At 40.9% G+C, this 17,325-nt stretch overlaps 1 protein-coding gene across 6 annotated transcripts in view; it reads left to right on the top strand.

Moving 5' to 3' along the window:
• Nucleotides 1-17,325, top strand: part of LOC146809182 (uncharacterized) — a 516,937-nt gene that overhangs the window by 185,363 nt on the left and 314,249 nt on the right. For all 6 annotated transcript variants that reach the window (XM_085616005.1, XM_085616004.1, XM_085616003.1 and 3 more), the window contains exons 4-5: nucleotides 720-890; nucleotides 5,395-5,430. In XM_085616005.1, coding sequence (XP_085472131.1) covers nucleotides 720-890; nucleotides 5,395-5,430 — 207 coding nt within the window. The remainder of the gene's footprint in view (nucleotides 1-719; nucleotides 891-5,394; nucleotides 5,431-17,325) is intronic.

The raw sequence follows: 17,325 nt of genomic DNA, 5'->3' as shown, positions 1-17,325 counted from the left end.
GCATTGTCTCAATCCTTGTTAGGCCCTCTTGGAAGGCATCGTATTTTGCTTTTCCAACTGAAATTTTGTATACGATTTAATGTTTTGATTGCATGCCTGATGGTAAGGCTTAAACTCAATACAAGAGGTCTCAGTTGGTTATGGCAACAAACAAATGACAACAGCTAGAGGCCTGATTGGTTCATTAGGAATAATATTCCTGATACCATAGGTCTGGTCTATAATGAAACATTTGAAATGCAGCTGGCTTGACATATTGATTACGAAAAAGATTTTGTTAAAGTCAAAATCCATTTAAGGATGGATTTTTAATCCTCTGAATTAAAGCCTGTATATGGGTATTTTATTACATGAAATGTCACAGTTTGCCTTTGTAGGGAAGGATTTTAAGTGCTGGTTACCACCTCTGACAAACCCTAGGGGGAGAAGAATTTCACTGTAATGGTTTGTTGCTAGAATCATAGCTGTCAGCCAGCATCTTGTAATACAAATCTTAAATAATACATATAACCATATATATGAATATATATCTATACAGGTACATAGAGGGCCTTTTGTCAACCAGAGTCTGATTTATACTCTTGTTCCATTCATGACTGTGTTGCATGGTGTAAATGTTCAGTCATTCATAAGCCAGGCCTATTAGCTTTGCCAGTGCTATTTCTAATGTATTTAATTTATTTCCAATCTTAATACATTCATAATCCTGTTCTTTACAGAAGTGTGTATCACATGTACGGAAGCAATCATTGGAATACAGTGCCACAATGCAGATATCACCAGCGTCGCTTTTATTTGCGATGAAACAACCCCTGGATTCAAATTTGACATTTCAAGCAGCCATTCAAACTTTATTTGTGAACAAAGTGGTACATCAATCATTGTTAAAGGTTTGTACGAAAAACAATGCTAAAGTCAGCTGCACTTCTGTGATGTGCTTGAAGAGGTTTTTAATGGGCACTGACTACACTGAAATGTTACAGTGGCATACTTCCAAACTGAAAGGAAATGTCATATTATCTTTCAGATCTCAAGCATCTCTTATAATGATTAATTTTAATATTGCAGTATTCAATTAGCTCCAACTAGAAAGCCACATTTACAAGTATTTCATGCCATGTTTCACAGCACTGCTTAACGCACAAAAGTATTGCTCCATTCCAAGCGAAAGGAAAACAAGTGATATCTTAATGACTTAAAATAATTTACATTCAAACACTAATTTATATAGTTGATGAATAAAATCGTAGTTTGCAAAGCGTGAAATTATCCCAACAGTGCCACTCTGGAAACTGGTAACACTTAAAATATATTTAAATATTTATTGAAACAGAATTAGAAGAATTCCTGAACTTCCTATGTTGGGAGGGACAAAGTTGTGGGGTGGCTAAACCATGCTTACATCTTTCTGTGGCAGTGCAATATAGTGAAGACAGAAAAACACATTACTGTGTGTAAGGATGAGTATTTCTGCAGCAAATCATTAATTTTACAATGATCCTCATGAGGTCCTGTTGCTACAGAACATATCACAGTGCACTAAGGAGCTATTTTAGAAGTCTCAAACAAAGAGAGAGGGACCCCTATACCAAGGAAGAGGGGTGCCAAGCAAAGCCGTAGTCAAAAAGAAGGATCTCCCTTGGATCTGTATATACCAACAATCATACAAACACACAAACCTTTACTTATTTAAAAAAATCTTTTAGCTGCAGGGTGAAAACCGGCATCAACGAAGTAAACAAACAAATAACTAGATCATTAGTTTATTAAAATTAATCACATAAGTCTCACATAAAGCGAGCAGTTGTACACATCCATTAACACAATTGTATAACAATTTTTCAGAATACACAAAAAAATTACTTTTAAAAAAATACAATTAAAATTGTACATATGATTCAATGACAAGTAGTGTAATAACACCACAACAATATTACTCACTGTCAGTATACATTGAAATAAAATTATTTTAAAAAAGGAAATTGGGAAAAAGAGAGAAAAACAGGAAACTTATTCCTACTTTCTGAGGGAAAATCGCTTAATCAAGAATTGATTCATTGTGACCCTGGTAACATTTAATTACGTTATGCATTTCACACAACCCGTGTTGTCACAAAGTATATTCGATCTCCCTTTAATAGAGCATCGACGTGTTTCGGTAGGCCACAAGTAACGGCCAACACCTTCCTCAGGATTGTTTGCTGATCCCAATTTAATTAGAAAATCTTAAGTTTTTATCTGGCTTGTGTAAGTCAAGGCCCCGCAATTGTGATGATCCATCAATCAACTCATAGAAAGTGGTCACATTATTGTATTTTTTAAAAAGTAATTTTTTTGTGTATTCTGAAAAATTGTTATACAATTGTGTTAATGGATGTGTACAACTGCTCGCTTTATGTGAGACTTATGTGATTAATTTTAATAAACTAATGATCTAGTTATTTGTTTGTTTACTTCGTTAATGCCGGTTTTCACCCTGCAGCTAAAAGATGTTTTTAAATAAGTAAAGGTTTGTGTGTTTGTATGATTGTTGGTATATACAGATCCAAGGGAGATCCTTCTTTTTGACTACGGGCTATTTTAGAAGTCACTTGAAAATAGGGTGTTTTTGATTGGGGAAAATAGAATGTGAGGCTCACACAATGTGCCTTTAATCGTGGCACGCCTGTATGTTAAACTCTCATATCCTATGAAACACACAAGTTTTGCACAGGATAACTGACACGCCCTGCCATGTTTTGGTAGACTGCCTTCTCTCACGTGACTTCGATCTTAGCATGGCCTTCTTGTTATAGGCAAATGTACAATATCACTACATATTATGGGTCCCTTTGCTATTTTCCTAACAAAGGCTTTGTATTAAAAGGAGGATGAAATGTGTGAACAGAAATAAAGTATAGCAAGTGATTAAGTGAGACTATATTATTCCTGAGGCAAAATATTGACCTCTCACAATTAATCTACACTTATGCGTTTGTTAATCAAGAAAAAACTTTTCATATAAAAGGATTATGATTGATATTGTTAATTATTGTTTTAAATGCAATATGCAAATGAATCTATATCAGTACAATTGGGTTTCCAAATGTGTAAACGAATGTCAGAATGAAGTATAAAGTGTTTACCTGAGACACTTAAAGTTATACACAGCACCAGACTAATCCTATGATCTCTCTAATTCATTCTTAGACTTATGCCTTCAAATATGTAAGTGGCTTCAATAAAAAATAAGCATGTCACCATCGTCCTAGGGACTAGGGGAAATACATATGGAGTTTACATGAGTATATAAAATGAGTAAATTATGGCATTGTGTCAGTCCAAAGAAATGTAACCACATATTCCTGGAGTTAAAGTGTCCATCAAGTGAATTGTCTCATTACAGATCCCAAACCCCTAGCTGGCATCATTAAACAATCTGTAATGTCTACTGTAGGTGTTGTTAGAGATATACAACTGGAAGGCCACTTTAAAAACATGTCACTGACTCCTGCTAGTACAAAGTATGAAATGCACAGCCCTGGACCCTATGCCTGACATGCTTTTCAGCGAGCCTCCAAAACTGGTACCATAATGAATACTTATTAAGGACATATACCCCAGTTAACTACGTTAGTCGATCAAAATAGGTCAAAGAGATAAATTCCAGATAAGCACACTCTGGCAGTAATTTCTATGTATTCGAATAATCTGAACTTGCTTGCACCTCAGCACAAATTCCTGTTGTTGGGAAAAGTTCTGAAAATGTACAAGTTCAAACAGTTCTTCAGTTCCGGGCATAATACTTTAGGACAAGTTCTTCATTCTTCTTAAGGATGTGACACTCATTATCACATCAACTGCAACCTGTTTCAGAAACCATGGATGTGTAGACAAAATGGGCTGTCCACATTAAGAGCAAATGGAGGTAAGTGTGAAAATTGGTCATTTATCAATGTGACAAATTATTTTATTGTTCCGCTTGGAATGGCCCAGTGTGTTTTGGACTTTTTGAGCTCCTGCTCCTGCCCCAGTGCAATATTTTTCATAAGTTGAGCATGTATTCCTATAGTTGCAGGATCTTATGAAGCAAATTGGCATTGGGGTGGTCAGGGTTTCTAATGCCAGATCACCATGAAGCCTAGTTCTTCAATCAATCAATCAGAGTACTTGTAAAGCCCGCTACTTACCCATGAGGGTCTCAAGGCGCTGAGGGGAGGGGGGTGCTGCTACTGTTCGAAGAGCCAGGTCTTGAGGAGTCTTCTGAAGGCGAGTAGGTCTTGGGTCTGCCGTATGTGGGTAGGGAGGGTGTTCCAGGCCTTGGTGGCGAGGTAGGAGAAGGATCTACCACCGGAGGTCGTTTGTCGGATGTGGGGGGCGGCGGCGAGGGTGAGGCTGGCGGAGCAGAGCTGGCGGGTGGGGGTGTGGAAGCTGAGTCTGCTGTTCAGGACGGCTGGTCCGGCGTTGTGGAGTGCTTTGTGTGTGTGGGTGAGGAGCTTGAAGGTGATCCTCTTGTTGACGGGGAGCCAGTGGAGGCCTCTCAGGTGGGGGGTGATGTGGCTGCGGCGGGGGACTTTGATGATCAGTCGGGCGGAGGTATTTTGGATGCGTTGTCGTCATCGTAGGTGTTTGGCTGGCATGAGATGTTCACACCATAGGAATATATGCTAAAGCATTTGTTCAACATATGATAAATATATTCCCTACAAAGGACATCAAAAGGTCCAAAATACACTTGGACATTTGAAAATGACGTCAGGAATATGAGAATTGATTTAAATGTATAAATTATTGAAGATATAAGCAAATGAAGTGGATTAAAGTGAACTGAATTTGCACAAGTACAGTCAAAGCAGTATTTGTCACATTGAGTAATGGTTGGAGTGCTATTCTTCCTATGGAGAGAGATTGGTATGTGAACAAGTACATTGAAGTACAACTCTCCTGACTGTTTCCATCAATTATCCACAAGCACCCTGAAGCATTGACAAGGCAAGGTGAGGCATACTAAAAATAAATGCACAACCAATGTTCATACATTGATGCATACATATATAATTGGTACTACCTGATTAGCTTCTTCATGCTCTTCAATGCTATGGTGTTGATATTTCATTTTACTTTATCTATCTACTTGATCCGTGATCCCACAGTGTCTCTATAGACCATTGCTAAAACAGCAACATCTACTAATTTTTGGAATAATTGTGAATGTACGGAGGGTTCATGAAATTCATCCAGTGGACCTCATCCTCCAAAAGCACAGAAGAGAGTAAAGGTAAAAAATACCTGATAATTGTGACCTGGCTAGCTTTTGTTCAAGTTGGATAACACGGTATGATCTGTAGACATTGATGCCATGTAAAAATGGTGCTTTTTTGAGTTTCAAAATAACATTTGCTTTGTCGTTTACAGGTGGTCCTTGTCCCACATCTTCCACTGCGCTTCCAGGTAGGTTACTGAATTTGAAAAGGACATGTTCAAGTCCAAATCTGATAACATTTAGTGGTGCTCAGCATAAATCAGGCAGAAGAACAGGAAGTATGCAATAGATTCCTCTAATGTAAAACAAAACGAACAACTAGAATCATTGTCGGATTACATTTTCCATCTAGAACACAAGGTATTCAAGGGCAGGGAATCCACTCTAAACTGAATAAAAAGTTTTCAGCCAAATGAATTGCTAATAAAATCCTAGTATGGTTCATAAGGCTTTATGTTCAAGGAATACTTCTGTGCACCTTGATCGACAGTTGTCCATTTATTCCTTTTTTACCCTAGCATTCCGATAGGATGCCTCAAGTTCCTGCTCTGTGGGAATTGTTGTTGTGGCTTCCTCTAACCAACATGAGTCTAACAACAATGTCACCAAGGAACTATGCAGACAATGTAACTAGGGAATTTTGTGATATGTATCCAGGGCCATCACCTCTTTCAAGGCTTCAGCATAACTAACAAAATCAGGGGTAGTTGCTAGTCTTCTCATATAGAGCAGTGCTCTAAGCCCTGTTTGTCTTTAAATGATTTGAGACTAAGCCTGGGCAAAGTTCATGGAGTTCTGCTATGTGGAACTCCGTGAAGTGCAAAGAAAACTCTGTTACGCTACACGAAGCTCTGCAAGTGGCGGAGTGCATTAGATAAATGCTGTTTGCAATGATTTTCAGTGCCAGATGATTGTCCGCACCGTGCAATCATCGCGAATGGCACGATGCACAGCGCAAGTGGACGCTGCTTCCCTTCTGCCACTCGAGTAGATTTTTACTCAAACGGCAGCTTTCTCAACGCGAATGGATGGTTTCTCAACACGAGCGGTTGCAAGCATACACAACCACTCCCAATGAGAAATCTGATAGCCTACATTGAGAATCTCGCCAGCAGTTTGATTTTCCATGCTCATGATTGCCAACTTGACGTTGACGAATGCGAGCGAGGATAAAAACTCCGCTCCGCTTTGCGAAGCAGAAATTTTCATAACTCCGTGAGTTCAGCCTAACACGGAGTGCGGAAAACTCTGCAAACCATGCGAGCAGAGCTGAGTTCACTGCCCCAACTTATTTGAGACCCAAATCCAATCTGATTGGCAACATTGGGGTGCTCGGTGGAACTAGCAATAATGAGTAAATGATTTTTTCCTCAACCAATAATAGAGCATTCCCGAGGGAATGCCCCCACAGTTCTGCTGCATAGAAGGCAGATCTTAGGGCCTTGGAATTATATAAATGCAAAGACCCCTTGGATTTGTTTTAACTTCAGGCAGTTTTTGTGAGTCTGTGAGGATCAGATCTACCCCAAGATAGTCAAATTCTGCAAACTTTTCCAACAGGCACACCCGAATGACATGGTGCTTTTGAAACAACAATGAAGATTTAGGCGTATGGCTTTTGTTTTTGCACCATATACTACTAAAACACACATCTTATAGCAGTCTACACAGATTTTTTAAATTGTGAAGCCTCATGGAAGTCTTTAAAACTAGTAATGGATCATCTGTGAAGAGCAGGGCAGGTATTTTAGTCATGGGCACAACTCTCCAGATGTTAAAATGCCTAATTCAAAAATAGCATCAACAAGGTCCTTGCCATGATGCAACGCTGTTGCACACCTTGGCATTCATGGAAGTTCTCAGAAAATTGCCTCAGTACTCATGCTGACGCATTCTGATGAAGGCTCATAGTGAGATGCAGGATGTCCTGGATTCCCATGTTTCTAAGAACAGACCACAGTGTCTCCCAGGGAACCAAATCAAAGGCTGATTTTAAATCCATGAATGCCACATAGAGGTGGCCTCCATACAGTTTAACAGATTTCCATTAATGGTTCAGAAATCTCAATACCTGATTGATTGTGCTGGTGTTATGACTGAAGCCAGCCTGACAAGGAGATAAGATGGTATTGTCCTCAACCCAACAATGACACTTGTCCAGGACCTGGCAACAAAGTATTTTTTTCAAACAATCGATCAGGCTGATTGGTCTTAAATTAGATGGAATATCACGAGACCCCTTCTTGAAGATGGGAATTATTTCTGCACCCTGCCATGATTGCAGACATGGGGGCACCCTTAGATATGGCAATCGCGATAAAATTTGTATAAATCGCCCAGTTGTCTATCTCATGCCCATATAGGTTCCCTTGGATGCTATCTGGTCTGCTGACTTCCTGGGTTTAAAGTTCTATATTGCCCTGGTTGTATCTACTATGTCTGATAGTATGAGCTCAGATTTTCCCAGAGTCAAGGCTATGTCTGCCCATTCAAACAGGGAGTCAAGCATTGTATTTTCAATAGAAAGTGAAACATATTTGTACCAGACAGATGGCTGGATGGAATTCCTGACTGCCTCATACTGATTTGGCCACGATCTGGCAAGAAGTCCCTTCTCCAAGCTGTCTCGAAGAGACTACCCCTTATGGTGCCATCCCATTCTTCTTTGGCTTCCTGCAGAACTGCCTTATAGGTCTTCCAAGCTAGTGAAACACTTGGTGTATATCTGGAATTGATTGCTTCAAGGAGCTTTGTTTTGGCCATTCTGCAGTTTTTATTAAACCAAGTGTTAGCCACCCATGAGGATTGACTCTTCTGGTCTATGCCCACCCTAAATAGTGATTCTAAGGTGTTAAAATAGTCTTGATGGGTAGTCAATATAGCAACAAAAACTGATCACTGCTTCCTGTATGCTATTCCTTATGCCCTTAATTGCCTCTGCACTATAAACAACGTTATCCCATTTGAGCGTGCACAGATTGTTTCCAGTCCTGCCCTCCCTTGCACGTTACAGATTTTGATACTCCGAGATTTTGTTGGTAACCCCTTCAAGAATAAGTTTTCGGCATTATGGTCACTTTTGCCCCTCTGTATTATCTCCATGTCTAACATGTGGCCGAAGATAATTTCCAAGAAATATACCTTATTATTAATTATAATGTAACTATATTCAATTATATTTAACTTAATGTAATGTCTTCTACTCAACCCTGACCACTAGAAACTCCTTGCTACCCCTATGCACTACCCATTACTGAATCCTACAACCCCTTACTAACCGCACACACTTGACATACCTGATTCTGTAAAACTCCTTATTATCCTTAAACGGTATCTACCCCTGAACCTGAAAAACTACTTACTAGCCATATACACTAAAAAACCCTGAACCTTAAAAACAACTTACCAGCCCTTCATGCCTACCCGTCATTGAACTCTAAAAACTCATTGCTACCCGGATACGCTACCTATCCCACAACCCCAACATCTCTTTACTAACCCTACTACACATCTCTGAACCCTAAAAACTCCTTACAACCCTTCAAAAAACCTATAAAATTAGAAAAAATTCAAATCTTATTATATATTAAACTACATGTTTAAAATATTCAAATATATTCAGTTAACAAAGTCCAACTTTAAAAAAATCGATTAGTTTTACTTATTTCATATAGACTTTTGTAAACTAAATTTACAGGACAAAATGTTACTTTTATTGTTTTAAGTAACATCATATATATGTTACTTAAAACAATAAATGTTAACATTTTTACATATATACTTAAAAAGTAACTTACATGCAAAGTAAAGATGTGAGAAGTAGAATCCCGAAAACGTACCTGCAATGTTAAAGCTATCAGTACTGACCAAAATCTAGACTCCCCATGTAAAGCCTGCAAAGTAATGGTAACATACCAACTTAAGCATTATTCGTAATAGAAAAACGTAGGGCCTGATTAAGACTTTGGCGCTCCAGGGACAGTTTTAGCAGTGATGTCGGATTCAGGACCACTGACTAGGCCGTCCACCCGCTGTTTTACGATGTTGGCGCTTTGCTGAATGAAAGACTGCCTGAGCACCGCCAATAACGCCAGCCAGTTGCTGACCGCCTTGACAGCAGTTGGGGAAAAGCAGATGTCAAAGGGTGGTACAGAAAATGTCACCGCTGTTGGAATTATGATTTGCTTTCCAACGAGCCGATCATGGCTTGCTTTGAGTCAGCAGTATGTACCCATTGACTTGATTGGGCACATATGTTCCGGAGTCCAGCATTGGGAAAGTACTGGTACAAGGTATTTTTTCACATGTATTATGCATGTATGTACATTTGACACTTGTGCAGTCCAAATATAGACACATGCATCAACACATATGAAATAATACACACCGCCGTGAGAAACACTGCTGCTGAGCCAGCGGAAACATGATAATACGGCAGGAGGGAGACTGCGGTGGTGGCAGCAGTCTCCTTGAGACTGCTGTGGTGGCGGTACGGCGGTAAGACCACCTGACTCGCAATCAGGAATTAAGTGAGGCCGTTATTGAAGCTGAGTGATTGTGGTTCATGTAGCATTGTTCTCAAGGAGTGAATGGAAATTCTGCAGGTCAGTGCTTAAGGGTGTTAAAATGTTCTGCATGTAGAGTGACTTCTCAATACCAGAAAATATGATGTAATGCATTTTATGTATCTAGCAAAGCCAGCCCAGAAAGTTTATAAAGAACAACATGTGAAGGGGATTGGACCCCTGCAAATCATATTTTGCATAGACAACCAAGAATTTGAAAAAATCAAGAGGACTAGGAGGAGAAGGAGAGGGAGTGTGCCACATAGAAAGACAGGAGAGAAAGGGAACAGACTCTTTGAAAAAAAGCAAATAAATATATATGTGTCATGTAACATAAGTACACAGAGAAGGTTAAGTGTAGGAGTGGTGTAAGCAGAAGAAAATCAGCCATTGGGAAGAGGAGTGACAATGGAGGAAGTAAAGTCTGTGGAAAAATTCATAGGTGGGACTTTATATATAATCACTTTAGCCACCAAGGTGTCCTCAGAGCTTGTAGATTTTAGGAAATTCCAGGATAGTGGATTTAGATTGAAGGTCAGGCTGGAAAGTGTTCTATGTATCTCTGCTGAATCCAGCTAAGGCCAGAGTACTTGTGTGATCTAAAAAGAGAGTGTGTATGTTTTCAAAAATATATTTTTATTACACATTTTTTCAAAGAAAAAAGAATTTACAACCAACAAATAAGTACGAACCATTTCCTACAAGTATCAAATAACAATAGTTATTTCATCTCCTTTTTAGGTCTCAGCTTGACAGCTCTTGTGCTGTCTCGAAGGGAGATGTTGTATTTACTTTGTGGACTTCAGCCTCCCTATGTTTAGCCCTCACCGAGAGCATGGACAAATTACTATTATCCATCCACTGCTCCTATTTCAGCAACTATTTTAAGAACTACTTTTTCTGTCATCTTGTGCTCTTCACACGAGTGCTTGTGTTTTCACTCACTCCTAGCTCCATTTCTGTAAACAGGCCTGCAAATCTTTTTCTTCTATTATCACAAATGCTGCTGCTCCTGTGAGCCAATGTGGGCTATACAATGGTGAGCTTGGGGGCACTAAGCTTGTTCCCTACCTCTGCATTGTTCACGTGGTTTCTCAGCTATCCATAAAGACTGGTTGTTGTGCAAGGTTTGCCAGCAGCTGCCACCCTTACATTAAGTACCTGTTCTAAAGCCCACAAGATACCAAAGACTCAACAGCTGCTCTTGGGCACCATTCTTATACCTTGCAGTGGCAGACCCTGACACTGACAGCAGACTAGCAGACCAGAAGCGAGCTGAGCTGCCATCTTGGAATGTGTCATTCTGACCCAACAGACCGGAGCCAGCACTTAATATCAATTCAAGTCAATGAAGCTTTATTTCTGCCAATTTACCATAAAAGCATTTGTACAATAACTTACATTTCATTCGATTTATGATAAAACAAATAAAAAATATACATTCATCATATAACATCGTATAGTAAACACACAATGTGACCTGCAGCAGTCTATATTGCAATCAATCCCAAAATCACTGTCTACATTAAAGTGTGTGTGCAGTGCGTATATACAATTTACAATATCATATTTATTAAGCTCGCACTCTATCTCTCAGATCAACTGTTCAAACAAAAAATATTTTTTTTTTGGATAAGTACTGTATCAGTCAATAAGGAGGCTATTACATCATCACTGGCTACATTAAAGTGCATGTGCAATATATAAATGTACAATTTGCAATGCCAAATTTAATAAGCCCATACTCTATCTCTCTGATTAACCATTCAGGAAGAATAAAATATTATTTTTATATAAAATACGTGTATCAATCAATGAGAAGGCTGTTAACATTGTCATAGGCCCTTACACCACAGTTCGACTTCTTAATAGTCCTACAAGCCGGTATACTGTACATCAGGATAAAAATACATTGCTAAAATGGTACTAAAATATGCATAAAGTTCATATAAAATACCTTACATTAAAATGGAGTGTACACAGATTTAATTGTCATCGTTGGGGGTCAGTTTTAGGAATACTCTTCGGGTACACCACATGGAGAATAAGAAGCCTGCCACTGAAAATGCTATAGGGAGGCTAGCATCATATTTCAGTATCCTGAAAGCCTCTGAACATTGCCTAGTTCCCAAATTTCTGCAACTCCGGATCAACAATTGTTCTCTCACTTTCTTATATCCAGTGCAGAAAAAAAACATGTGGTATTCTGATTCTTCTGCGCTATTACAGGCCGGGAATCCCAGAGTTTGTAAGCCCGCCCATTTATTCGTAAAAGCACGCAGTGGCAGTACCCCGTGCCTGAATTGTAAATAGAGCTTCCTTGTGGTAACCGGCTTGATGTCGTTGAGTACTGGCTATAATTTGTACTGCTCTTTAATTTCCAAAAAAGCTACAGTAAGCTTGCCTATTGAATGGCTCCCCTGTAGTTGGGCCAATTTGTACTCCCAATTACAGTCCTTTAGCTCTTTCCTTGACACGATGGGACATGTCATTTCTGGATTATCCTACAGATTACCCCGTCCCATGGTCATGAAAGTGTTCCAGATATGGGTAAGCCATGGTAGTCTCCCCGCCCCAGATATACTCATCACCTCTCTTAGTTCTTCCCTATACTCAGCCAGTTCTGAAGTGACCCACAAGCGTCGCCAGAATAATAGAGGTCTAAGAGAAACTTCTTCCGCGATTGACTTGACCCCCAAATCTAGTTGTAGCGGTATGAGTGGGGAGCTACGGGGAGACCAAACAATTGTCTAGCAAAGGTGTTTTCTGCTTGTGTAAGGCTGTCAGGGCCACAGTGACCCCACATTTCTGCTCCATATAGAGTAGCACCTCTAGTTTGTACTTTGTATATTTCTAATACTGGGCCCACTGGTTTATGGCTAGAGTTTCGAAATACCTTGGTCAGGCCCTCTGTTGTTTGTGCTAGCTTCAGGCTAGTTTTTTTGATTTATGCCCCCAGTCCATTTTTTCTGTAACTGTAATGCCGAGATAATCAAAGACAGATACCCTCTCTAGGGGTCTGTCATCCAAGCATGGGTTTGGCCGGGTAATTTTGGCTGAGTTAAACACCATAAATGTAGTTTTTTGTAGGTTAATCTCAATCCCCCTTTCCTTACAAAAGGCGTCAAATTTATTTAGAACCCTCTGTATACCCATAGAAGATTATGATAAAAACAGGGTATCATCAGCACACATCATGGCTGGGATATTACGTGCTGCCAACTTAGGTACATCTAAATCATTCTCAGTATTTAAAAAGTCAACTAGCTCATTTCTAAAAAGACTAAAAAGGTTTGGTGCAAGGACGCATCCCTGTTGGACACCTCTGCCTACAGGGATGGTAGTGATGAGTTCCCCGTGTTTGACAAATCTTATTTGCGTGTAGTTTCCTTCGTGTAGCCGCCTCATGAGTTTGCAAAAATATACCGGGACCCCTATCTCTTGCTGGACTGCCCACAACTTGTCTCTTGGCCCCAGATCAAATGCAGATGTCAGGTCCACAAATATTAGATAGAGGCTGCAACCCTCCATACACACGGTCTTCCAGTGTAATAATTGTAGCCTGAAGATCTGGTCTAGTGTAGACATTTTTCCTCTGAACCCTGCTTGGAACGGGCTAAGAACTTTATGCTCCTCCATCCAGCTCTGCATGCGGGACAACAGCAAAAGTGCAAACATTTTTTGGCTAATATCAATAAGGCTTATGGGACTATAATTAGTGGGTAACAATGGGGTTCCCTTTTAATAAACTGGTATTATTTCTGCTTCGGCCCAACTAGCAGGAATTGCCATGCCTTGCATGACGGCGTTAAAAAAAATCCAGAAATGTGGTGCCCAGATGGTAGGTTTACTGCGTAACAAGTCCCCGGGTATCTGGTCTAACCCTGGTGCTATTTGACTGAAAGCACCGGTTACCTCTTTAAGTGTTATGATCGGGGTATTGTCTGCCACTCTAAGGGTGGTCGTGAGTGCATTGGCGCATTCGGCCTGTGAGGGGGGACGTTCATTATCCACTACATCAACCTCTATCTCTACCCTCGAGTAGAGGGACTCAAAATGGTCCTTCCACACATATGCCCCTAAATTTGGCTCTATCGACAGTTTTCCTTCGGACTACCCGTGTTTACCATATTCCAAAATGTCCTCATGTCACGGGTGCCCAAGGAGCTTCTCAAGGCTTCCCACTTATCGCTTTCCCACCCTTTTTTTGCCTCATCAACACTAGTTCGATAGGCCGCTCTATTGATTTTAATCAGAGGTCTATCATTGGCCTTAATGGCAGAAATCAGAGCTATTTTGGCATTTCAACATCTTTCATTATACCAAGCATGACGGGGTATCCTATTAGTTCTAATTTTTTTGATTGGGTAGAAAAAGTCAGCCATGGTGGTCGTTAGCCTAGTATGTTTAGGGCGACCTTCAAGGGTTCATTTGAGGTGCTGTCAGCTGAAACAGATTACACTGAGTTCATAGGAATCTGAATAACAGTTTGGTACGGGGCACCTAACTTTTCTTGGGATTGACTTATGTCTGCCTATCGGACTCTCTTCCTACAGTTGGTAAGAGTCAATCTACCATCAGCTGGCGTAACCAAACCTCTAGCACTCCCAGAGCTTAATGTGAACAACTCTAAAACTAAGGCATTGGGATCACTATCATGATGTGACTCCATCATGAAGTCTGCTACCCTGTGCCAAGATTTTATATCAATCAAAATATAATCAATTAAGGAGCCTTGTCCAATTGTATTAAAAGTGTGTTTACCTGAAGTGTCAGACTTAGTTCTACCGTTACATGCCCTCAGTGAGTATTTTAATACAAGAGAATTCATCTGGAGCACTAAAGAGGTCCAGACTCTTACTAACGGACAAGTAGTTTCTGGGACAGCCCAGTTTTGATCTTCTTAACACAGGATACCATCTAAGGGCTCATACTGGCATTTGAAGTCCCCTCATAGGATCACCAGGTAGTTATCTGGGATAGTAGCAAGAAAAGTCATTAGCTCATCAAGGATCTTTGACTCTTGACTAAGGCTAACTGGTCTCCAGTAGACATTTATTAGGGCGACTGCGATCCTTGATGGAAACTTAAGGAGGACACATAGAATGTGATTTGAAGATGTTTCTAGCTGTATAGCTGTGCAACCCAAATGTACACCCACCCAGATACAAAGTCCCCTGAGGGCCTCCCCTTTTCCCCTGATGACGCAGCTAGGCTATACGTAGCGTAGCCTAATTTAGGGATGACCTCCCTTGCCCATGTCTCTTGGAACATACAGATCTCATATTGCTCAATAAAATTCCCCCATTCGGGGTTATCCATCTTGGGGGATAGACCAGCTACGTTCCAAGATAGGACTCACAGCCGCGATGGATCTGGCCGACTATCTATGACAGCAAGTTCAGGAGAGGGTGGGTGCGGGGTCCCGCTAGTACACAAATCTAACTTCTGGGTGACCTCATTGGTGGAGATGCGAGATTGACTGCTAGTTGTAGCCATGTTACATCCATCAATTTTGTCCCTTAATGTCCCACTCAACCTCCCGCTGATCTCACCCTCTCTTGATGTCATATGCTGGCCTATGATCTCCCCTACTTGGATGATTTTCACCTGTAACTCTCCCTGGTAATAGTGTTCCTTCAACCCATACCCCTTGGGCCCGAGTCAATCTACTCCTTCTAGAACACCAAATCTGTTTGTTGTGGGAATATTGAAGAGTGGCTGCCTAGGCCGATCATAATCTAAGTTATCAGTTTGATAATTTTGATTTAAAGGTCTGCCCTCCCAACCATTTTGCCTTCCAAATTGTTGGGGTCTCCCTGGAGGGTAAAAGTAACCTAGCGGAAGGGCTCTTATGACCCCCTCCTGTCTCCAGTCATCCCTACTTAGGATTGCTTGTTTGACTAGTGGATTTCTAAAATAAATCGTTATGCAGTCTCCCTGCATAACTTTGGGTCTCCAGCCCACCCAGCCGACTCTGCGTGTTGTTAGGATCTCTCCTGCATCCTCATAAAGAAATTGCTTATGGTTGGCTAACCAGAACATGCATTTATTTTTTAGTTCCTGGTGTGATTCATTTTGCCCCCTCCCAAGCTTGGGAATACCTGTCAGGACAAAAACATAAGGGGCCCGATTCACAGAACAAACTTAAGACAAAATCCTAAACTTAGTACCATTTTGGTATTCACAGAATGCAATTACTACTTCTGGTATTCACAGAATGAACTTACTACTTTTGCGATTCACAGAATAAACTTACTACTTTTGCTATTCACAGAATGGATTTACGACTCCTAACTTTACGTCCGCACTCGGGCCGGAAATTCCGGCCCGGAGGCGGGGCCGGCCCGGAAGCTCCGCCTCCGGCCCGGAAGCCCCGCCTCCGGCCCGGAAGCCCCGCCTCCGGGCCGGAATTTCCGGCCCGAGTGCGGACGTAAAGTTAGGAGTCGTAAATCCATTCTGTGAATAGCAAAAGTAGTAAGTTTATTCTGTGAATCGCAAAAGTAGTAAGTTCATTCTGTGAATACCAGAAGTAGTAATTGCATTCTGTGAATACCAAAATGGTACTAAGTTTAGGATTTTGTCTTAAGTTTGTTCTGTGAATCGGGTCCAAGGGGTTGAGGCAGGTGGTAGATTTGATGCACGGTGGGGAAAGGTTTTCTTTGTTTGTTTCTATGCTTTTAATGAGTCCTACCCCTTCCCGCTGTCTGCTTTCTTGCCAATGTCTACTGTATGTGGATATTCAGGTGTTAGATTGGCCCTACTAGAGCTTGTAATACGCTGTCTGGCTTGATTTGTGGTGGTAATGGTATGGGGGCTATTCTGTACAGAGGAATGGGCAGCCTTGTTGATACTGGATGCAGCCTGGGCTTCTTGACCACTGTCAATCCCTTCCCTTCCGTTTTTTACTCCTCTATTACCTGCCCGGGCCCCGAGCAACATAGCCAGCTTAACAATCCTTCCTACCAGCATTTTGAGCTCATCCTTTACAATAGCCCTTATTTGAATTTGTAAGTCCACCACTAAATTTGTGACCCATGCAGGATGTTCATTGGCCGTTTCAATATTGTTGGATGAACCTCTTTCCCCAATGTCTATTTCATCCATAATTTCTTCTGCAACCTTTTTCGTTTTCACCCCCATTCTCGCTGGTACTTTAGGTTTTCCTTTTTTCACATGTCGTGTAGGTGTGACCCCCGTATCTAGTTCAGCATTGGACTCTTCGTCTATGGTTGTCTGGGCCCTGGGGGTGTCGCTAGCCAAGGGTCCTGGCGCTTGTGATATATCCAAATCTATCAAAGGAAGGTCCAGGTTTGGGGTGAGTGATAGTCGTCTCTCAGTCCACTCTATTACTGTTGCCACCACTCCTATTGCTCTCTCTAACATCCTGTCAATGGAGGTGGGTTGGGCTTTAGGTTTTGGTTTCGGGAGTGCCATTTGTTTCTTATCAGCACAGATTCGCTTACTCATTTATCCTACTTTTTTCTGCTCACCTTGTTGATGTAGATGCTGGGAGGT

Source organism: Triturus cristatus, chromosome 7 (genome assembly GCF_964204655.1).
Source record: "Triturus cristatus chromosome 7, aTriCri1.1, whole genome shotgun sequence".
NCBI lineage: Eukaryota > Metazoa > Chordata > Amphibia > Caudata > Salamandridae > Triturus > Triturus cristatus.
Note: the sequence above shows the minus strand (reverse complement) of the source record. Positions and strands in the feature narration are given on the sequence as shown.